The 22866-nt window shown below is 47.1% G+C and overlaps 1 protein-coding gene across 4 annotated transcripts in view; it reads left to right on the top strand.

The window, feature by feature from the left end:
- Positions 1 to 22866, top strand: part of kif26ab (kinesin family member 26Ab) — a 67791-nt gene that overhangs the window by 26906 nt on the left and 18019 nt on the right. For 2 of the 4 annotated variants that reach the window (XM_084012975.1, XM_084012976.1), the window contains exons 3-4: positions 144 to 620; positions 7190 to 7407. In XM_084012975.1, the coding sequence (XP_083869101.1) occupies positions 144 to 620; positions 7190 to 7407 (695 nt within the window). Of the gene's footprint in view, positions 1 to 143; positions 621 to 7189; positions 7408 to 11376; positions 11491 to 20990; positions 21809 to 22866 lie in introns of those variants that run through there. The other 2 variants (XM_084012977.1, XM_084012978.1) reach the window with 2 other exon arrangements.

Genomic DNA, 22866 nt, shown 5'->3' on the forward strand with positions numbered 1-22866 from the left:
GACCACACTGCTAGCAGACCACTGACGCGCCTGGAAAATGTGAACAACATACAGGAAATCCTTTCAAAAGAACACATATGCTCGAGATCCACTTGTTAAATGCTTCAAGTTAAACCCCTCTCTTGTGTGTGTTTACTCTGCAGGACCCTGGGTATGCAACCTTCCTGTTCGAGCAGCTCCAAAGACCCGGCAGCCATGAAGCCGCTGGCAGCTGTTGCCAGGTATGCTCCACACCTCTCCACCAACTGAGGCAGGAGGCCTTGCAGACGCTCCACGCTCCCATCCTCACCATCAGCTCAGACATGGCAGCCCTGCCTACTACGTCCTTCCTCCCACAGCCTGCCAGATTCACTGTGTCGTCCCCCGGCGTCCATGCAAAACAGCTGTCCAAAGGCCAACCAGCTGCCCACTCTGTCCTGCCCTTGGGGGAGCGGCACAGGGTGCCAGGCTGGTCGCAGAGCCCCGCTGTCACTTCGGGGCCTAAGACAAGTGTACAGGTGACGGTGGCAGGAGGGCAGATCAGTGGATCCCTGAGCTCCGTCACCATTCAGGCACAGCAGTACCTCGAGGGCATGTGGAGCATCTCCAGGGTCAACAACTTCATCCCTCAGCCTAAACCGGTATGCCTTTAATGTGTCCTCTGCAACTTTGTGTTGTTTCAAGCACTTTCACTTATTTAGAGTGTTTTTAAAAAACAGCAGAATGAGCTTAAATGGCTCAGCCAAGAATTGGTAATGTAAAGTGGCCATAAGAGCATCACATGCTTGGACTCTTAATAGATAAATGAGACCAATTCAATCATGAAGAAAAGTGATTTTCTCTCAACCTAAATCAACGAAAGTGTTATTCAGTAAAATTGTATTTATGTAGCCCAATATAACAAATTTGCCTCAGGGGCTTTGTAAAAACACCACCTGTCCTTGGACCCTCGCATCGGAGAAGGAAAAACTCAGACAGGAAAAGAAATGGAAGAAACCTCGGGGAGAGCAAATGAGGAGGGATGAACAGAAGTCCAATATATGTGATATGTACATAAACAACATAATAAAGTGACAACATAAAGTAACATATGGCAGAAATGATGCATTTAATGATGGCAGTAATAGCAGGAGCAGCAAAAATAATAAAGGAATGATTACTAATAATAAAAGCAGCTGTGGATCTAATGGAACGATAATAAAAGCCGTAATAATAGAAATATGACTAAAATACTTTGATATTTCTCTAAACATTTCCACGTTTCATGCTGTAGTGCTCATCAGGTTTCGTCTCTCCACTACAAATGTTGAGAGATGTGAAAATGTGAAGCCCTCCAGAGAATGTGTTGGTCAGAGCTCTGCAGGAGCGCTGACCTCTCATTCCTCAGTAGTCACGGAGTGTGAGCGATCTGAGGTCGGAGGTCATCGCAACACTAATCTGCTGACCTTCTCCTCAAGGGCATTTCAAAACGACCACCCCACAGCCTCATCATAACTCTTCTGTTATGCTTGGAAAACATTATTCTGTGCCTCGTCTGGTGTCTAAGAGACTTGTAAATTGTCCCTTGGTATGATGGGATTGACCTTGCTGTGCTTTGTGTACAACTTTAAATAACATATTTGCACATTTACATACATTTTATGTATGTATTTATAGTAAGTGTAAGTGTTGACAGTGATTTTTTGCATCACAGAGCATATTTCTGGCTGCCGATTTGTGGATTTCTACTTTGATGGGGACAGCTGGTCTGAGACCTGAATGACAAACCTCTGTGACATTCTTCACCAGGCAGATTCAGTGTGCAGACCAAACACCATGTGCTAACATCATCCAGTCCTCGCGCTTTCATATTTCCCACCAGTTACAGTATATAAACTGCAATTCCGCCTTTGTTGTTAACGCCAGTCTTTTTCCAGAACAGCACTTGGCAGTGTTATTCCTTCCTTTCTGCTTGACAATTGAAGACAGATTTCCATTCCTCCCATTAATGTCAACAAGTGCCTTCAGAGATGGTTTATGGGAGGGCATCAAAAGCTTTTAACTGCGTGTACACAATCTAGGGCAAATCAAACAGCCTGGCACAGGATGGAGAGGCTGGCTTGTGTTCTCCATCTATGTGTCTAAAAGCAATTAGCGGGCCCCTTGGAGCCAGGACGGGTTGCTCAACGCCACATAGCTGAGGCTGGGGCCCTCCTCGGACAGAGAGAAATGTCCCTCCAGGACATGGAGTAACAAACACAGCAGAAATGGGTGTTATTTTCCCAAGCCTCTTTCTTTCATTAAAACCAGACCCTTCAGAAAGACAAAAACCCACACACACACTCACGAGAACTGGGAGTTCTGCTGTGCCGAAAGGCACAAGCCTCAGTTCATGAGTCCCTCTTGGTTTCTCTGTAGGGAAAGCATGCGGCGTGCTTCAGACAAAGAAGCAGAAATGGGCTTGTGTGTTTGTGTGTGTGTGTGTCAGACAGAAATCCTGTCAACCAGGGAGCCTGGGGCGCTCCCACACAGCCCATTATAGGGCACCTTGAATCTCCCATTTGGGAAAAAGCTCTGGATAACATCTGGAATGATGTTTTGTGGTCGTTGGAATTGAAACTATCTGGCTCCTTCTTTGTAATTGGCTGACACTGGTTCATAGGAGTGTAGCTGCCTTGAATGGAGCAAATGCACTTTTTTTTTTTTTTTGAGACCATCTGATGCAAAGCCCCAATTTAGATGAGCTCCGACTTCACAGTTGCTGAAGTCATCCCCTGGAGTTGCTGGCTGTTTGAATGAAGAGCTTCATGCAATTAAAGTAATCCAGAAATTAAAAACATTACAAAAAGCGTTCCATTCATAACCAAACATTGATCCAAATCTATGGTTCTCCCTTTCGCCCCATAAAATCCACAAACACATGTGCGTTAATCTAAGTGTTCTTGACCCATGAGGATCTCGTTATTGGCCCCCTGGTTGCCCGCTGCCACGTCCTGCTCCTTTGCCGCCGATATGAAGCACGGCAGATGATCTTGGCTGCGGTTTCTTTGGTGCAGCTGTGCTCGTGGCAATGTGCCACGGAAAGTGACGATGAGAAGAAAAGGATACAGGAAGGAAAGGGAGAGGGAAAACCTTGCCGAATTAGGAAACAATTTTTAAAAAGTGGCAATTATGGCATTCACTAAAAGACGGTGGACATTTTCTGTCCAGAGAGGGAGCTAAATATCAGTTTTACTTTAGGCCTTTGGTGACACGGTAGGACAGAGGCCAGCTGAGCACACCAGCCAGATTAACACGAGGCCTATTTCACTCCAGCAGTAATCGTCTGTTGACCGCTGGGATCAAAGGTCACAGGGGAGTCTTGGTACTGTCAGCGGCTAAGGAGAAAATGGTCTGCTGATCGGGTGTTGGCCTTCGCTGCTCACTTCAGACTTCACAGGAAGCACTCTCCCGAACTCTTTTTCTCTCTTTCGGCTCTCTCTCTTACATGCTTTGTCTCCCCCCCCTCCCTTTTCTGCCTTTTCTTTCCAGTGGCAAACCAAGGCAAAGGGATCAGGGAGAGCGGAGGGTTAAAGGGTGGAAGGCCAGCTCATTACTGGCTCTCTGTACAAACGGGCGAGCACACATGGCTCCACTGACACGGCCTAATTACCTGACCAGGGGATAGATTGTTCTTTTCAGTCAGAATCAGGGCCAGTCCAGGTCCAAGGCTGCAAAGAGCAGCACGGCTGAGGGGCTTAAGACCCCAGTGGTAATACAGAGGGGGAATACTCTCTGATGGCCACTGTGATGAGCTCAAACACCTATATGTGTGTTTGAATCTGTAGCCCACGGCCCGGCTACAAACAGCTGTCCCTCTATGCTCCTGAAAATGTGCTGCCACTTGATTTTAAAAACCGACACTACGCCGACTCAATCAGCGACCGAGCTGATGAGCTATACACGACAGCTTCCTGTACGGCTGCGTGTGAAGTGCTCTCGTCTTTCGTGCCAAAGTGTAATGGGAGTTCCGAGCCTGTCACCGACACCGGCGTGGTATGAGGCTTACCGCTCCGGCGTCTGCCAGAGGATCTGCATTTGGCTCATTTCAGTTCGCAGCCAGTTTTTTTTTTTTCCGTGGTGCGCTTCTGCAGTCATAACCTCAAATACCGCAGACTCGATATCAGGCTTTACCTCCATGACGGAGTCTCAAGAGAGCCAAAGCAGACGTCTTAAACAAGGCTGTGATTCCTCAGGCGTGATAACAAGCTCAAAAAGGAAGAAATGGGAAAGTGGGAGTTTGTGAACGTGCACTACGGGTCCGCCGTTTGACAAATGGTCAGCGAAGCTTTTCTGGGGAAAGACGAAGCGTCTGCCCTTTTTAATATAGCAACACATTGTGCTTCATGCAAAGCTAACAGTGGCGACACTCTGCAGAGAGATAGCCTCTCATGTGAATGTCAGAATGTAAGTATGTCCTCACATCCTGATGTATAGCATTCACATGTCAAGCTTGGCATATAAATAGTGCAGCTGTCGGCCCGTGTTGACAAATGGCAGACACTTCGTGAAAAAGATTGTTACGGATTTGATTTTAGTCGCCAAACATGAATCTGGGGCAAACACGGAGGTAAATATGCAGAGGGCTCCAACGGTGCGTTATAATGCATATGCTGTCAAATGGCACCGAGGCTGCAGCGCTGCTCAATTCAAGGGCGTTGCTGATTAAACAATGTGCATGTGTCAGTGTTATGTATGCTTTTAAGCAAACTTTGACCTTTTTATTTATTTAATTTCTGATGCTGAAAAACCACAGGACCGGTTCTTGTCAGCGGCTATCGGTCATTGTCTTGCAGGATAAACTAGCGGCTCCGGTGAGGATTAACCTTTCGTCTGTATGGTGACTCAAGCTGAAGGGTAGACTCTGATTTGGCTTTTGGCTTATGTCATTAGCTCTCTGTACTCCTTCAGTGGGACTATGAGCAATCAGTGAACCGCTGCAGCCTCCAGAGCTCCAGCTGAACCTTTTATGCTCCATCTCCACTAAGCTATACCGGTTTTAGAGAAACTAGAGACTAGAAGACTTAGTGTATTTGCTCTGAACTATGCATCTGTCTGCGTTTACGTTCATATTCATACTTTAAACTTTTTCATTGCTCTGAAGATTACAAGTATGGTTCGAAACTTTATTTTAATATCTTACAAAAGCAAATGTGGATCCTGATGAGATCAAATGATATAATTCTTCATTTTTAAAGTAATGACAATATATGCAATTTATTCCATGGATGTAAGCCAATATAAATGTTCACTAAAGCTGACATTTAGTTTATTTATTTAGTGATTAGGAGAAATGACGCCTAGGACGGCCTACATTTGCTGGTCTAGCGCTCGCTCTGCTCATCCGTCAGGCTCGGTCAAGCCACCCCTGTCTTTTTTTATTACTTCATTTCTATTGCTCTTTCCATTGCCGCCACATGCCTGCTGTTCTGTAGAGCCAAATATTACTTAAGGGGGCTAAGAAACGCTTTGTCTTTGGGGATTAGGCTGTTGGCTTCTAGGAGGGGGTGAGCTGTCCTTACCTCTCTCTCTCTTTTGTTTGCTTTTTCTGTTTTTATCTTTTCTGGTCTTATTTGTCGACAGTGAAGCACCATCAATAAACCAAACAAGTCTCAGTATGGCAACAATGTTAGACATTGGTTGGAACAATAAAAACAGGACAATGCAGCTTCCCCTGTTAATCCTGCAGTAATAAAGGATGTAGCTAAAGCGCTGTGATTAGAGGACGGCTGATCTCATACACATCTGCATGGAAAAGGACTGTTACCAAACAAACTGAATCATTTAGAAAAGGAGTTTATTCATCTGGAGCAATATGGGTTGCCCATTATCCCCATTCTCATTCAAGTTGGCAATTGAACTCCTCGCAGACAAAATTAACTTGGTGAAACCCAATGCCTCCTTATTGAACTTCTTATTGACATCAACCATTTCACTCTTTACCTGGTTTTGGGCTTAATGTGTCTCCCAAACTTTAAAGACCGCTCTCATTTGGAATCTACTTCCCATCGGATTTAATGAAATAGTAAATTGAACGTATTGCCGCAAATTAGCTGTCACTTCACTTTACTTACACTAATCATTCTTAAGACCCATAAACAAACTAAGTGGCTCCTTTTATTTGTGAAAACGAAAATGTTAACTAAGTCTGAAGAGGAAGGTGGACTGTGACTCCCAGACCTTCAGTTGGACTACTGGGCTGCCCAGAAAAAGGTCTGATTAGGAGAAGCTCTCACCAGATAAATATCAAAGAAGAGCTTTGCTTTCCTGCCTCTCTCTACCATTTATTAATAACATAAATGCACTATATTCAGTATAATGAACTGATGTAATTCTCAACACTCTTTGGCAGGATGTAAAGAAGTGTTGGGTCTTCTGTCTCCATCCAGTCCAGCAATCAAGACCTGTCACCCATCATTGGAAAGAAAGAATATGGTCAACACCTGTTTGCTTTTCTGAAGGCTCTCTTAAACATTCCTGTATTTAAGATCAGAGAATGACAATAATATTTAAATTTTTGGAAACAAGTCACTTGTAAAACTGGTATTGCTGCTTGTGGATGCAGCACATATATAACACACATGAAGACATTCAGGTGGTATACCCAGCGTGGCTTTGGCATTAGTTACTGTACCAGAGCTCATGGGCTGAAGCAGATGCAGCTGTAGTGTGTTTACTGTTCAGCTACCAAGCTTCCAGAGCAGGGTGTGCCCACGCAGGCACAGTTTAGATACCTCGTAAACATTTATGGAACAAATCTCATTTCTCAGATTGTTGTTGATGGTGCTTATTCCGTCGGAAACCCGCTGTTAGATAGTCCAAGAAGAACTCACCCTGCAAAGTGCCAAATTAGCCATGGAGGTAAAGATATAATCGGGAGCAGTGTGAAGTAAATCGCTTGTGATTTAATTACTAATTAAATGTGGGTTATCACTTAATTACAGTAGGCTACAGCCAGAACAACCTCTAGAGTGTTGCCAGAATCAATGAATGGTGCCGCATCCTCGCTGTTCTGTAGGGATCCCTCTGCTGTGGATACTGCTGACTCCCGCTTAACCGGTGCTGGCTGCAGCAGCTGCCTGTCCATCTGTGGCATAGGGGGAGTAAATGGAGTGGAAGGAAGGTGGGCAGGGAGCAGTAAAAACTTGCAAGTGATGGTTGTGGCCTTATCTCTGTATCTGTGTGTCAACAGTACCAGGGTTTGTTGGGGGAAGCAGACAGGGATGCCACAGCCTTGGAGGCTCCAGTCACCACCATGACCAGCAGCAGCAGCAGCAGCAGCACCACCAGCACCCTGACGCCCTGCCGCCTGAGGAGCTCCAGCCAACCGGGACTCCCAGCACCTGCCGCCAATGCATCCACCTCCTCCCCCTCTCCTTCCTCATCTGCAGCGGCCTCCTTCTTCATTAGGTAAGCACCCCCCCCATGTCCCGTCCAATCACACCGCAGTTGAGTCTGTCAAAACGTTCGGAGATTATATCGAGGTGTTGTGGTGCTAAATGATGTGTTTATTATTTGTGTGAGCTTGTGTGCATACATACAACTTCATGCATTCAGATGCCTGTGTGTGTGTGTGTGTGTGTGTGTGTGTGTGTGTGTGTGTGTGTGTGTGTGTGTGTGTGTGTGTGTGTGTGTGGGAGGAGATGTGCACAGACTCGCCTGTGGAAGGTCGTGGTTCATGGCGTTAACTTCCATGTGGGGCACCTATTCCATGGAGATGTTGTTCTTGCCATGGTTGAATTATAGCATTGCCTTGGGATGCACACCATCACGGGAGTAAATGAACCCTTAGTTGCAGGCACCACTGCCCATGAATGGATAATAGAATTACATAATCCGATATGAAGTGGGAGAGTCTCTCACGAAGGGGCTTAGGTTAAAGCCGAGTATTGTCTTGAGGTATTTCATGTTTAGTTTTTTTTCCCCCTCTTTGTTTTGTTTCCTCGACTTTAAACAGCTCTTCTGGTTTTCGCAGCTCTGCAGGACAATTATTTTGTATATATTCCATGAAACCATTTGATCACTGTGCTTCTCAGGCATAGCGAGGCTTTTTCAGCACCGCTTGGCTCAGTTTTTGTTGTTGCCCCGGAGAATACTTCACCCTCTCCAGGCGGGTGGACGGCTGGTGCAATGTGCTATATTGTCATTGACAGATTCCCTGGCAGGCCGGTCAGCACATACATCCCTTGCCTCTTCTCTCGGAGGAGTGCTACGCCATAATGAATGTTGGTGAAAGGGAAGCTGGCTAAGAATGATGCATAGGACCATTGTAGCTCCGCACCGTAGGAGGTGGTGGGACTTGTGGAGTGTGACAGGAAGCCCATGGGGGATCTCTGTGGAGCTTAGCTTTTCTCTGAGCACCCCAAATGGAGTTTGTCTTGCCAGCTTTCGCAGGAGAGTATGTCAGCGGGACCTCCTTTGGCTAAGGGGACATTCCAGATCCTCCACTAAATATGCAACTTCCTTCGTATACTACTTCCTGTCACAAGAGCAGTAGTCCTGACTCCTGAACAACAGCGAGGCGGCTAGACAGGGTTAATTCCTGACACTGATTTATTAGGTCTGATGTTTTCTTTGGACCTGAGTTACAAAAAGAGTAGCTTAGGGAGTCGGGTGCCGGGAAAATGAGGGAGGTGGACTTGTTTTTCTCCTCTTGGTGGGGCAGGAGGTTGGTTTGTAGGTGGAGGCGCAGTACAAAGGTTCCACCTTTCATTTCATCCTATAGATAGTTCGCTGCCAAGAATGCGGTGTTTAACTTGGCCCGGAGAAAGACAATGACGACGGGCCAGCTTTAAACGGTCACAGATAAGGCTGGTGGAGATGCACTGTGCTTGATTTGAAGCACACACCCGTTTCCTGACCCTCCGCAGCTGTTGCCTGCAACAGGAATATCATCATCATCATTATCTTGTTATCTATCTTTTTGTATATCACTGACGATTTCGTCAAAACAAATTTAATCAATCAACTTTCTTGTTTTTGTTCGCAGCGCTTGGGAAATAAGGACCCTAAACTCGATTGAAAACTCATATCTGATTAGTATTCCCTTTTTGTTCTCGAACGATACAATTAGTGGGATGCACGAGTAAATCCAGCGAGCCCAGGATCTGGGAGCAGAATAACCAAACAGTAGTTTCTACCCCGATGGAGTGGAGAGGGCTCCTCAGACACTTGTCTGACATTCGCTAACACTGTTCCACTCAGAGATGAATTTTAATTAGAATGCAATTAGCTCGAGTCTAGCCGCTTTAGCTAGCCCGCTGCAGAGAGAAAAGAAAAGAACAAAAGCGAATCGTCGTTTAATTTTTCATTTGCAAAAGTAAGTCAACCGTTCAACTGCTTAGAAAAAAGCATTTAATTTGTTTCATTTGAGATGTCTACTGAGTTGAAAAATCATTTGAGTATAAATGCCAACTACGGAGACCAGCAGGTCAGAGTCAAATATTTGGCTGTTTCTGTGCACAAATGTGTCCCCTCAGAAAAACAATTGGTGCCCCTGAATTACCTAATTGTGCCGTCAAATAGCTTTCCTTCAAAATTCCTTCACACTAAAATAAAAGTGATACGTTATTATAAGAACGGAATGCTTTGATTACACTCACAGGATAACAATAATATAATTTCAGTCTCCAGTATATATATATATATACTGTTTTGTCTTGCAGCACTTTTGGTCATGGGTTACTTTTCCCATAGAAGCTATGAATGTTATCTTGTGATGCTTCTTTTTTCAGAACTTATAGAAGGCCTTTGATGTATGATGAATGTGTCCTTTATGGCAATTCTACAATTGCAGTTATGAAACCGTCCTTTTACCCTGTTTCCTGTTTCTGGTAATTATGGAAGGCAAAGCCATAACCCCGGGGGCAGTCATGAGCAATTGGTAATTAGATTGACTATACAGTCGCAGGCGGACAGGAAGAGTCAAGGGTCAAACTCTGACCGGATGGTGTGTGTGTGCATATCATTGTGTGTGTGTGTGTGTCAGAGTATAACTGGGAGTAATGGATTTAGGACCATGTGTTCAGCTGACTAGCACGTTAAGCGCTGATTGCCTTGTGACGGAGCATATGATTAGTGCATTGACACAGCGTCGTGTAATGAAACCAGGCGGAGCTCACAGCAGGGGGGGGCGGCGGTGTGGCAGAACTGCAGATCCTTCTACCCGTTCTTCTGTTCCATCAACACCTGCTGATTGTGACGGTGTGTTTATTACCCACCGGGCCCGTGGGATTCCTCAGTGCACACTGCAGAGAGGAGTCGGCTGCTCAGCTTGCACTCTACTTTTCCCGGTGTGCTCATTTCGGCATATTAGCATGAGACAGTTTCCATGGGTTATGTGTGCTCCCTTGTTTATGTTTGTTTAGAGGGAGGCTAGTCCCTCATTCATTTGCCATCTCGCACTAATTACACTCTGGGCAGTTGTGATTTACTCACTCTAAAGATGCATGGAGGTAATGAATAGAAGAGTATAGAAGACCTTGGAGACCAGGCCAGTTGGTAGAGACTTCAGAGACTTCAGAGGTGGCACAAAAGGCTGGCGGGCGGACCGTTGCAGGGGCAGGGCGGACAGCTGTTTGCCGGAATGCGGCCCTGGAGGAGTGTCAGGAGGAAGTGGTTTTATGGTCGTCCATCGCCGCCCTGCAGCTGCTGCCCAGGTGAGTGTTTGTGCGGTAATGACTGTGATCGTGCAGAAGGAATCCTCCTGTAATTGCGGCAGCACGGCCATTTAGCCGCCTGTTCTCCTGCACACACAAGACTTTGTGTCAGCAACATTCACTCTGCCCTTCATCCCCCAGGCTGCTCCGAGTAACCATAGAAACAGGTAATTAGCTTGTGGGAATAAAATGTGACTTTTTTTTTTTTTTTTTTTTCGCCTGTCAGAAGTGGAGATTGGAAATTTAGAAAGTTGAAATAGCCCTCGCTCCTCCACTGGACTATAATTTAGTCAGAGGGAGAAGGACAAGCATCTCTTCAACGATAAGCCCTGCGTGTTGCAAAGTGGAAGCGGTGGAAGTGCTCGTTCTCGTTTTGACACGTTTGGCTGCCTTGCAAGTCCATTGTGCAATCAGTTTATAGTTTGATTGTGGAAGATTCCAAGAGGAACTTGGCCCCCCGAGTCCATCCTGTTTGTTTGCGAGTGTGATGCTCTCATGCGTTGCTGGGGGGGGAAATACATTAGTTCTAAATTGCTCCACGTTAGGGGCGATCCAGACAGAGAAAGGCTTGAAGCAGACAAAGCAGGACAGTGCTGTGTTTGGTTGGCTGTGCTGTGATTGACAGCAGGGATCTGACAAAGAGGCAGGCCATATTATGTGGAGCAGAGGGGTCTGCTGAGCACAGTGGACGTGGCCCACATGGCAGCAGGATAAAGATAGAGAGCAGGTCGGACGCTGCCTCGGACGAACGGCTCGGGCTGATGCTGCATTCTGACAGCGTCGGAGGCAGAAGGTCTGTGGAGGAGAATATTGGATTCGCTGCCATGGGAGTCAAGTAAGTTATGCTGTACACAGACAACGTTGAGCTCACTTTGATGTGTGATACTCTTGTTGTGTGCGTTTGTGTTACACGCGCAGGCAAATCCGTGTTTGTGAGTCGGCTTTTTGAGCTGCTTCTCTCTCTATCTTTATGTCTGCATCACCCTTGCCTTTCCGCTCTGTGAAATGTGTAGTTTTGTGCAGTTGGACGGACTCTCTCCCCGGAGGTGAGAGGGTAATGGTTTTGTTGTCAGGCCCCAGCGAGATGGATTCCTCCACCAAAGCGAGGGTGTGAGCAGAATGTATAGCGTAGCAGAAAAACATGCTGCTGAGAAAACGCTGGCTCCGTTTTGGAGGAAAATGGCCACAGTGGAGCTGAAATGTTAATACAGCCCTATACCTCCAGCGCCGTGACAAATGAGAATTGATTCCTATCAATCTGTTGAATCTGAGCAACACATGCCCAGGGCAGCGGATGGCTCATCAAAAGCATTGAGTGGGTGGTAGCTGGGATGGCTGAGCCGCTCTGTGGTATTTTGTCTTTGTTTACTGTTGGATAAAACACCAGCTGGCATTTTCCCTGCCATAATCAGACTGATGGGACTAATGGCTGCCTCCGTGCAGCGGCAGACACAGTGGCAGCACCAGCTGAGGCCACGAAGGGGCTGCAGCCTGTAGATAAACCCAGGTGTGAATGCATCCGAGGCCTGTCGGGCGCCGTCGAGGCTGAGGTGTTGATGGAGACGCTGCCCGGTCTTGCAGCCTCAGAAATCTATACTGGGTAGATACACGCTACCCTCATGCACCTCCTCACTCTCCAGACGCTTAATCCTCCATGATACAGAGCTGCAGATTTGATCTTTACTGTATCAAACATTGTTGCAGAAAAGACCGTGTCCAGTGACTCTCACTGCTGCACGGGTAGTGCATACTGAATATTGCATGAGGAGTTCTTATTTGGATTCTGTGTGTTGCTCTTCACATAATCAGTGAGTGTTCAGAAGAATTTTCTGCACAGCTGAAGCAGCGCTCTCGCTGTGGCGGATTCCCCATGCCTCTTTTTTCGGCTGTCACTACCCATACGATAACACGGCGCGATAGTGTCGTGCCCCTGCGGCGCCGGCGTGATGGGCACCGTTGTGGCAGGCAGCGTCGAATCACTTGTGTCCGTCATCATGAACGGCAAACGGCAACAGTGATAGAGGGAAGGAAAAGCAGTGTTTGTCTCAGCCTGCATGAGGGATAACCTCTGTTGCCCTTTCTCCTGTTCCCCCAAATAAATCCCTGAGTCAGGAAGTCTGTCTGGCCCACTCATATAGCCTCCGGAGGGGGGGTCTGACAAACAAAGAGATGAAGCGCTGACTCAAGCCTGTGCATTCACCCCGGGTCCACGTGTACTAAGCCCTGTGGGGGGAGAGGGGAAAGCACTGCCATCCACTCCTGACAGATTCCTTTCATGAGTGGAGAAACGAGAGGATGTGAAGCACAGACCTTCTGTCCTGTTGTCCTGTAGGCTTGTCACCTCACACAGCGCCGCCTTTGTCTCTCAGTATGTCGGCGAGGATGATCCAAAAACGGCTAGGTCGTCTGTGACGAGTCGAACGTGGGCAGAAGTCACACCCTCGGCATCAATCTATTTCCAGCTCTGTTTGCCTTCCCACGTCAGGCCTAATAGTCGCCCACAGGGCTCCACGATCAGCACATTAGCGTTTAGTTATCGCGCTATCCTGTTGAATGGATATTATGCGGTCGGGGCCCCCGTGGGGGCCGAGGGATGCCATCCAAACCTCTTTAGTGTCCCTCAGTGAAAGGTCATGCAAATGGAGTCGCTTATCTTCGCCATTACAACCGCAGTCACTCCCGCATTGTGGTTCGAGACACGGGTTGAGTGTTGTGGAATGAGAGAGTGGATTGCAATAGCTGGTGGCGGGGAATAACGCGTCGAGGAGTTTTATGACCTATTGTGTGCGGATGCCAGCATGGAGGCCTCTGCTCCCTTGAGCTGCCTTTATGTCTTACAAAGGAACAAAGATGGCTCTTGGTGGGGCCTCTCAGGCATCGGCGCTCCTCGGCGCTCGACCTCACCACGGCTTCACTCGACATGAATAACTAATAGCTGCCTAATCAGCGGTTGTAGGTTGATTTCCCCAAACGCTAGTGCTGAATTATTTTTTTCAGACACGCATATGTACTTTCTGTTTATCAGTTAAAAGGGCCCCAGCTTTCTGCGAATGGAGCTCAGATTACCACAGAGGATAAGGCCATTGTCAGGACAGGTGGTTGAGCATTTAGTTCTGATCACCCGCTCTCTCTCATTTGCTGAAACGTTTCACAATCATCACGCTGCCTTCTCTCTCTTTATCGGCAGCAAGACGTAGCTCGGCTGCCGGGGGATTGTAAGCCAAATGACAATTGTGAGGAATAAAAAAAGGGATTACAAGACTGATGAAACACACCGTGTATTGTTGAGCGTGTTATCTGCAAAGGTATAAAATTAACCTTTGGCTATAATGTAGACTGGTGCAATAAATAGATAACGATCCACATTAAGACACAGCTTAATAGTGCTACTAGTACATTTTCCACAACATATTTGAGCTCTTCTGACTGGAGAATTAAAGATTACGGTTTATTATGTAGGATATTATGCCCTCGACCTTTTCATTTCGGACATGCGTAGACCCATACAGTATCAAACTTAAAGTAGCAAGGATGATGGATCTCTTTTGTGTTTTCCGTCGCTTCTGTCCTCTCGTACAAAGTCTTGAATGGAGAGGATTATAGCCTGTAATCGGTTCACGAACCCAGCACGTGAGAGCCAGCTGCAGCCTGCTAAAAAATCCCATTATCCCACTACGCTCTATGTGGCCCAGTGAGTGTTGCTGTGTGTTATTTCCGTGGTTGGCTTTATGAGTGTGCGATACAGGATAAACTGCTTAACTTGAAAAAATGCTAAGGGTCTTAGCGGCTGTTTTCAGGGACACATTTCCCCCATGAGTTTGCTTATTGATCCAAATCATGTCTTCCTTCTTTCTCGAGACGTGCCACTTCATTCTATCCCCAGATCTGCTATCGTAGCCATCTCCTCTGACCGCACAGCTCATCTCCCCTGACTTGGGCGCCCTCTAGTTTTTGTTAGGTTGCCTATTGACTTGAATATAGATGAAAGATTAAGAAACACATGTTTGAGCTCCCCTCCCCCCCCTCCCTCCCTCCCCTGCGTTCTGTCTCTCCGGACGGCCCACTGATTAATCACTCCCAAATGTTCTCAGCAGCCTGCGGGCCTGTTTGTTGTGGTAGCCTGTGAGTGGAGAAGTGCAAATAAATAATCGCTAGGTGTCCTAAGTGATTAATGAGGAAGAGGCGGGGAGCAGAAGTATGCTGGTTTTCGTCACACTCATCATTCAGGTTATTCTCCATTCTGATATGGTGTTACGTGATCAGTGGGGCATTTCATTTTACTAATAGTCCTCATTTGTCTCGTGTATATTAGAATGCTCTGTCTCCACTGTGCTGTACGAGACAGGAGACGGGGAAACGTCACTCAGTCAGCCATGACTTGATGCCAAGAGTTGTTCTCCGCGTGCCCTGAGCAGAACAGCCTTTCCCGAGGTTTTCAAGGCGAGGCGTGGGTGTGGAGCGGGTGAATCCGAGTTCAACATGTGTATTGAGAGAGGGAAGTTTTTCCTGCAGCCTTGGAGAGGCAGCGCGGCAGAATACCTGGAGCAGCGTCTGAGGAGCAGAGCAGAAAATGCTCTGGAAGAGATGAAAGCAGCTGTTAATCTTTGTCAGCAGTGCCAGGGGTGGGGAGGCTGCAGTCTGCAGAGCAGGGGAGAACACGTCTTCATTATCATCTGTCACCACATCAGCTGAAAAGGGAATCTTCTTCCTTCTATTTTTTTTGCAACCTGAACCAATTTTGATGTAATTGCCAAGCACTTTCCTCACTCGCATCCGAAGCTGCAGATTTTTAAACAAGTTTGGGTCCATTGCTAGAGATTTTGCTTTGAGGACCTTTTGATACTCCAGGTTTTCTTTCCCCAAGGGCCCTTACATTGACCCCTTTTTTTCATTGAGCTAAATATTTTATGAAAATATTTTGCTGCAAAGCACTGTGTTAAAAAAAAGCTTTATAAATAAAGTCCATGGCCTAATGTTTTAGCTAGTTAAGAGCTTGCCACATGTGATCCTGAATTCTTAGGAGAATAATAGTTTATTATTTTAATAGAATTATAGCCCCTGACTTTTACTCTTAAATGTCCTTCCTTTGCTTGTCTTAAGCCCTCTTTAAGCCCCCAGCTTGTCAAGAGAGTGTAGTAGCCTTTCAGTGTGGGGATTGGGTGTGTGTGACTGTGCAGGGTGTCTATAGATGCAGTGCTTTACAGGCAGGGTGCTATGCACCAAAACACTTGGTGTCTGTCACACTCACGCAGAGCATTGCTGCACCAACAATATGCCCTCCTCAGTCATTAGGAGTTTAACCTTGGCACAGACACAGAGCACCGTATTAGCACAGCCGTTAGGGAATGGACAATCTGTTGGCATGAGCCTTTTCTCCTCGATCGGATGTCCAAATGCACCGAGGATAAATATGCTCAACACAGTTCATTTGGTATTTGACAACAGAATCAGAGTATAAATGAATCAGGAAGTTGCTTTTACCTCGGGGTTAGTACAAGCCAGTGCTTAAATCCACTGTTTCTAACTCTGTACTGTACGACCAGGCTTCCTTGAATATTGATGATTTTTTTTTTACACTCTTCAGGGCCAACTGTTCCATTTATTCTTGGCCGACTGGGGATTCCCATCTTTGGGAATACAGCAATTCCAAGCTGGCTGTGGCATAGCCCCAACAATCATTTCTTCCTGTTTCTTTCTCAGGCAGAAAATGATTTACCTCCTCATGGACAGCGCCTCACTGGCACAGAGCCAGGCAAACTGATCGAAGAGAGGACTTGGCTGTACACTCGGCTGCTCCCTCTCTCACTCCCCTTTTCTTTCCCCCTTTTCTTCCTCCTTTCTTTTCCCGAACTGTATTTTTGAGATTCCTTCTCCTATTCCATCTCAGTGATCTCTAATTTGTTATTTTTGTCATCCTTTCTTGCCTGTTCCCCATTTGCACTCCATTTTTTTCTTTCTCCTCTTGTGTTTCAAATGATCCCCAGTTATTCAAGCGATTCTGCAGAGGATGCCCTAAGCCCTCGTTTTCCACCTCAGTCCACAGACGGTTTCAAAAGAGTTCTGGGGGAGACTGTGACAGAAAATGTGCAAAGCTGCGTGTGTGACAGAAGTCTTTAAATCTGACATGAATATGCATACGTATTTAGTAATATATAACTCAGTTGCTCAAAGCAACATCAGCTTTTGTGGGGAATATTTTCTACCATAACACCTAGTTTCCACCGACTGTGTGAATGCATTTGACCTTACCTAATTGGCCGGGGATTGGTTCAATGAGGATGTGCGTGCAGCCTTGGGCTGTCAGCAGTCAGCACACAAATGATGCCCCGTTTGGTATTCTGTGTCCAAGGCCAGACCCTGTGCAGGGAGAAAGGCTTGTTGAACACCTTCTTGGAACAAAGAGATTTTCTAAAAAGGCCTTGGTCCAATATGTTTGTCAAGGTGCCAATATCCTGATATTGCTCAGCTAAAAGGACATCACATTCATAGCTGTGTGGCTTAACTGGGATCAGTTTATCTATTTCTGAGGATTTATAGGAAGTGTATAAATCCTAGCCTGGAGGTGTTTGGCCACATCCTGCAAACTGTTGTTGTGTAAACCGACACAGGAGAGAGGAGCTCTACCTCCAGTCCGCTATTAAAACAGCCAGGAAACGGGCTGGCAGTCGGTTGGAAGCTTCAGAGCTTTGGCTTGATAAGATTTAACTGACAGCCAGATAAGCCCGTCGGTTCTCCCTTCTATTTTAATGTATCTCGGCCTGCTGAAGGAAAGAGGAAACGCATTTTTCAAACTGACTGGAAAGATCTTGGGTTTTAGTTGATTGTAATCCGAACGATAAGATAACCACACTGCACGATGGGGGAACGGCTGCTTCTGGATCTCCTGGTGGAAGAAAAATTGCACATTTTTTCTACCATTAACATTTGTTGAACCGCATTCCAAGATGAATCGCGATATTCTAGATGTTTCAGCCTCTGGCGTTTTGTTTTTGTTTTGAGGGATTAAGGATAAAGGAGAGGAAGTGAGAAAAATTAATGTTTATAGCACATTGATTGCAGGGGTACTTTAGAAAGGAGACAGGCTCATTACCAGACTAAACCCCAGCGCCACACAGGAGGACCAGCTTTGTCATACATTCAACGGCCTGTGTTATTGTCCCCATGTGCCTAATGCTGTGTCTCAGGTAACCGAATCCGCATATTTCTTTGGTTATTCTCAGAACCCACCCCATGTGACCCTGCTGAGCTTTAAGTGGTGGAGTAATGCATATATTTATACACGAATGTACATAAATCTGGTGGATGCTGACACTCGCAGCAAACTGTCTTTACTGACCCGTTTAGATACAGCTTCAAATGGTTGACTCTAAGAAAAAGTATTTCGTGGTGGGGAAGCATTCGTCTCATACTTAATGATCGGCATCCTGACTTCGCTAGTAAATCTTGTCTGGGTGGGCCTTCTCACTGCCGGGGCTGGTTGGCAGGGTATGACATCATCTCCCCCTTGTCTGTGCGCCGCATGAATCTGTGTGTGTCCACGGGCTGATGTCATGGTCACTTAATCACCAGTGAAACTCAGCTGGGTCAGGCTGCGGATGAACCTGGGAACGCAGCCATCAAGGCCACAACACAGAGATGGCGATTTGTTTTAATCCGAAACCAAATGTAGCAAATCATGCAGCAAATGTCCGACCGCGCTGAGCCCGCTGAACATTCGTCCGTTACGCGCTCTCTTCAACTGAACCGCGTCTGGATTTCTGGCACAGCCCGTGTGGTGGATTTATGGGAACCCCCCACACACCTTTGGGGCACAGGTCTGTTTGATCGTGTCAAGGGCAGCCCATCAATAAGACAGTGTGTACTGATTTTAGCTCTGGGGAGGTTTTCTATTGATTATCTTATGACTCAAAAACAGAGCATCTCACTTGACGGACCAACACGCATCCGGCCAATCAATCATGACCATCTGCTGATGAGGCTTTTTGGGGCTTGGCAGTGTCTCCAGCACCCAGCAGCATGGCTAAAACATGGCACCTGTATCCACTCTGAAAACCTCACAAATGCCTCTACTACCGAGTCCAGCATCAATTCTGAATGTCTGCAGCAGCGAGCGACCCTGATTCATTGTGCTGAAGTCATTATCATTGCATGGTGTTGAGGCTGGCTGAGCCCAGTATTCCCCATCTCCATTCACAAAGAGCTATTCCGACCTGCTAATCAGCAGTAGTGTGAAGCAGACTCACATTGTGATTGTGTGTTTGTTCGGGGGGGGGGGGGGAGCAGTCATACCTGCTGATCCGATCCCGACATGAATGGCCACAGCAGCCTTATCTTGTCTGCGGAGGGGGGGGAGAAAAAGGAGAATCACAGAAAGGAAACGTCAAGATTGTAAATGTGGCAAACATGGTAATTAGCCGCAGAAATGGGCTACCTAAAGAGGTGTATAGCTGGCCTGGGGAACAGAGACAAATGTGCACAAACAAGCTAATGGATGTGCCAGCTAATGATTCTCTGGGGAAGAGGAATCTCTCTTGTTAATTTGACAAAGCTTGAAAAGAGGGCTGGGGCGGATTATTGACAGCAGGCCAAAGTGAATCTTTGAAAGCAGCGGGCGAAGCACGACTTCCCAACTCTTGTCTGTTCTCCAGTCATTGACCTCCTCTCCTCCTCACTCACTGTCACTCCCTTTTATAGGTAAGAACGGAATCTAGATGTCCTTCCTTTCACAAAGGCACCAGGAGACCTTTCATTCCAAATGATCCTTGATTTTACATCTGTCTCGCTTCGGCTCATTTATATATATTGCAATCATTATCTGTCCCTGAAGTCTGTTCAGAAGGAGACAGTGATGGAGCTGAGCGGCTATCAGGACTTTTCCGACTGTGGCTGCTCTATATTACTATGTCATTTTGATGTATAACACTTGAAATCACAATAAGAGTTGCGGCAATGAGCGTGAGAATAATGCCCGGGTGCACTGTCGGTGTGACCAATGTCCACATTAATACTGCATCCCACTCATCGACTGTCGCCAGTCATGGTTCAAAGGGATTGGGTGTAAAAGTAGCACATGGCGAAGCTTCAGGAGAAGGTTCTTGCTCTTTTAAAATAAGCCCACCTCGGGCAAATTCATTTGGACACAGTGCAGAAAAGCAGAGGTAAGCGTGCTGTGGCAAGGAGGAAGATAAAGGTTATGCGATACATCAAACGGCTTCATTACTACAGTGTACTGCGCTCCCTTAATAGGTAGGCATGGGTGGGTTTTGAGTTTTGCTTCTTTTTTTTTCCCCTTTTCGCCTCCGAAATTTAATCCGGCCGAGTTCATATGTGGGGCACTGTGTCAGAGGGAGAGAGAGCTTCGTGTGGGTTTGTGCTGAATATACTTTCATCTGGCGAGTCTCACACCCACTCTGTCTGCCGATATGTTGTAGTAGGCACTCTGCAGCCAAAGCAGCAGCCTTTTCAAACAAGCCTGGCTGGTCGGGGGGCTGAGAGGGCTTACTGGTAAATTGGCAGCCCAGGGAATACAGGGTACTCTCACCCCGGCGCTCGCCCACTCCCATGCTTTCATTCCCCTTTTTACCCTTGACCATTGACTGACTGCACTCCTTCTTGCCGGCCAGCATAGATCTGTCTTCTGAAGATGTCATCTATTCATTGTTTGTCCTCCCTCCCTCGCTCTCACTCTTTTTTTAATCTCTCAGCTCTTCAGTTCAGAGCAACGCTTATTCATGCAATCCATCTTTCTGCTCTTAAGTATATTGTACCTTATCCGTGTGCCACTCCTTATGATTAATAACACTCATTCGTCTGGCTAATTACATCCTTCAACAAAGGCAAAAAAAAAAAAAAGAAAGAAAAACACACTCAGTAGCCGCACAAACACACACACACACACACATGCGTGCTCGTGCATGCATGCACTGTAGGCATACTAACCAAATCTGTTTGAAGTGTGGGACCCTAAAAGAAGAGAAGGCTCCTGTATGCATTAAGTATTCATGTGACGTGTGGTGGGGGGGCATGCGTGTGTGTGTGTTGGGGTTGGTGTGAGACAGTGTGTGTGTATGTGTGTGTGTGTTGGGGGTAAAGAGAGAAAGAGAATACTTGCAAATTGCGCCGCGAGCAGCCAGCAATCGAGCGCTGACACCTCGTCTGGCAATCGGAGGGAAAAGGGGCTGGGCTGAGGAAAGAAAGAGAGAGGAGGGCGGCAGGGAGAGCAGAGGGAGTGTGCGTGTGTGTGTGAGAGAGAGAGAGAGCGAGAGAGAGAGAGAGAGAGAGAGGGGCAGGGAGAGAGAGAGAGACACGGCAGGACAGCTGCCAGCATTTCTCCGATAGCAGGAGAAGGACCGAGAGGCGGAACAGGAATAGGAATTCTCCTCATTCTCAGCCACCCAAGGAAATCTTCCAGCCCAGCCAAGCGTGCTGATACTCTGCCCCTCCTCTCGCCTTCGAGCAGCAGAGACTCTGGGAAAAGGACGTGGGCATCAGGACCTGCAGCCGCTCACAGCGGACACACCACAGTGGATTTACTAAATGAGAGACAGCCATGCAGCCTGTGGAGTGAATGCAGAATTGGATGTGAAAGACTGAGTGGAAAGTTGGAGGGCAAGCTGTTGCTGGGTTGTGTGTTTTTTTTAATTTTTTATTGCAAATCTGTGAACTGACGCTGAACTCGGAAGAGGTATGGAAAGAGTTGGAGGTGCTTTCGTGTTGTGTGAACAGAGGAGGTGCTCCTTCTCATCCTGACATTCTCCTACAAAGCTCTCTGGACTACCTGCACGGCTCACAGTGATTCTCCTGCAGGCGACTCATACTGTCTGCCCACCTCCACCTGGGCGCTTGTTCCGTTTAGTTACTATGACACCCACGCCTCCTCCTCCTCCCGGTTCTCCCTCCGCCCCCCCAGCTTCTTACAAACCTCTGTGAAATCAAGTGGAACCTCGATGATTGCGATCGGAGCAAAGAGGACCCCTGTGCCCCAACTAGTGAGCAGCCCCGCCTCGCTCTGTTCCAGGCGTCTCGGCCGGGCGTATCGGATGTGCGAGTAATGGAGAACAGTGACAACACAGACATGGACTGCAAAGTTGAACTCTATCGCTCGTCTGTTTTTTGACTATAAGCATAAACCAGATAATGGATTGGAAAGAGCTGTAAGTACAGCATTGCAGCATTTTGTGTACTGGTGCATGTTGGAACAAACCTGTGGTTCAGTTTGTCACGTGTTTAGCACTTAATAGAGCAATATACAGTGAATATTTTGTACAAACTTTAAACTGACGGGAAACGGCTTCATTAGCATGGAGATTAGGAGTGAACAGGTGAACAAGCTGTTGTGGGCGAGGAAATCTGAGGCTCTCCTCACCGCCTTTTTTACATTGACTGATCATACAGTCGGCCAAGCCGGCGAGAGGAAGAGAGGGAGGGAGGGAGGGAGGGAGGGACAGAGGGAAAGTGACAAGCAATTAATTTCCCTGTGTGCATGCGGTTGTGATGGGAGAAAAAAAAAAAAAGCCCAGCAATATCATCCTTTTTTTCTCCCCAACACACGTGCACCATTGTGCGGCATGAATTAAATCTCAAGGTTATGGCGTTGGGTTGTGAGCACTCCTCACTGTTGAAGACAATTATAAAGCAGTATAGTATCCTTGCCTCTTCTTCCCTCCACGGTGACTCCTAATGCTTGATTTATCTCCTCGCTGAAAGAGGAAAGAGACAGAATGAGGTGCGAGAGACGCGTAGTGAGAGACAGAGACGGAGAGATGGGGCGCATTTATCTTCAATGAATGTGTTGTGGATGCCTCTCATGAATGCGCATACACACACACACACACACATGTAGTCGCACACGACCACGTGTACCCCGCTGTAGTTTCCCCTTTCTTTCTCTCCATCTCACATTCATCTATTCCATCTCATTTTTTTTTTCTTCAGTCACACGATCCGTCTCGCATGCTATCACACATAGGCAGCTCCCTCGGGAGAGCCTTCTCCTGCAGCCTTCTTGGATGCAATAATTATTCCATCAGCCGGCAGTGTGTTCCCTGATTGTGCTCTTGGGCTGTCGCTGCAGGGGGCGTACTGTGAAGAGGGGAGCGTTGAGGAGGGGGTGGGGGGGGGGGGGGGGGGGGGGTTGTCACTCCAGGATGCAGAGAGAGGGAAGGGAAGGGGGGGGCGAGGTTGTGTTTTTGGCAGCAGCCCACCCAGTCCT

Source organism: Eutrigla gurnardus (assembly GCF_963514095.1).
Source record: "Eutrigla gurnardus genome assembly, chromosome: 7".
NCBI classification, from domain to species: domain Eukaryota; kingdom Metazoa; phylum Chordata; class Actinopteri; order Perciformes; family Triglidae; genus Eutrigla; species Eutrigla gurnardus.